Below are 1,084 nucleotides of genomic sequence, written 5' to 3'. Positions count from 1 at the left end.
ATGTCAGGTGCGTACGGTATTCTTATCGAGCTATGTTCTGTATTCTACCGCCAGATGTCAGACGCTTACACATTTTACTTAGAGTAGATTTTTTATTTAGTTCCATTTATTTGTAGTTCCATACGAGAATTAAAATCAACTTGAAATTAAATGAATTTAAAGTAAATAAATATTTCATTAAAATGAAGAAAAAATGTTTTAATAAAATATAAAGAAACAATTATTTGTTTAATTGGTAAATGTTTAGCAGAAGGGATCCAGAAGTACGTAAAAGAATGTAAAATTTATAGGAGAAATGGAAGATGCAAGTACTTACAAAGATACAAGTACTTACTTGTTAGATCTAACATAACCTAACCAAATCGAACCTAGCCTAAACTAAACTAACCTGAATTATCACCAACATAGTCCATAGTCCACTGATAAATTAACTCATTTTGCCCATCGATATTCAAGTTCGTTAATACCGCTAGTAAAAAATGACTTGTCCAAGGCGTGTAATATTTCATCTACGGTTTCCACAACGTCATCATCAATATCAAAATTAGTACCTGCCAACTTCTTTTTAAGTTTTGGAGAGAGACGAAAGTCAGAAGGTGCCAAATTAAGCAAACAAAGTGGGTGGGAGTCAAATCTGTAGATGTAATCGTGAATTGCTGCCATTGCGATGACTGACTTGTGGCTAGAGACATTGTCTTGATGGAGAGGCCCACCTGTTGTCAGTTTTCTACAACGTTTCTCCCGAATATTATCACACAGCTGTCGTAGGAGACTTGCATAGTACTCTTCAATCATCGTTCGTAGAGCCATAGCTAGGGGAGGGGAACGGTGTCATCGCCCCGGATTCTGATAGCAAGAGGGCGTCGAACAAGAAAGAAGAAAGAAAAGTATTTGAAATGAGTAAACGACGCGTCCCCCGAAAACGTATTGGCACCCTATAAAATCAATATTTTATTCGGTTTGCAAAGAAATAGATTTGTTACTGAGTTTCTTGCTCGCTCCGCTCGCAACTCAAATGTTTCAATAAGAATGACAATAAATTTTTAATTATTATTACTTAATAAAGTTATTTTATATGATTTAT

General features: G+C 35.0%; 1 protein-coding gene across 1 annotated transcript; it reads right to left on the bottom strand.

Moving 5' to 3' along the window:
* Positions 1 to 432: 432 nt before the first annotated feature.
* On the bottom strand, positions 433 to 810 carry LOC145685289 (histone-lysine N-methyltransferase SETMAR-like). The gene has a single exon (XM_081757658.1). The coding sequence runs from the start codon at positions 808 to 810 to the stop codon at positions 433 to 435; it is 378 nt and encodes a 125-aa protein (XP_081613784.1).
* Between the last annotated feature and the right edge of the window lie 274 nt (positions 811 to 1,084).

The sequence above is a fragment of the Thermobia domestica genome, chromosome 5 (assembly GCF_964235325.1).
Source record: "Thermobia domestica chromosome 5, izTheDome1.hap1.1, whole genome shotgun sequence".
NCBI classification, from domain to species: Eukaryota; Metazoa; Arthropoda; class Insecta; order Zygentoma; family Lepismatidae; genus Thermobia; species Thermobia domestica.
The sequence above is the reverse complement of the archived record's forward strand: the minus strand, read 5'-3'. Positions and strand labels throughout refer to the sequence as shown.

Coding starts and splice junctions, on each gene's coding strand:
- LOC145685289 (XM_081757658.1), bottom strand. CDS start 810: ATGGCTCTACGAACGATGATTGAAGAGTACTATGCAAGTCTCCTACGA.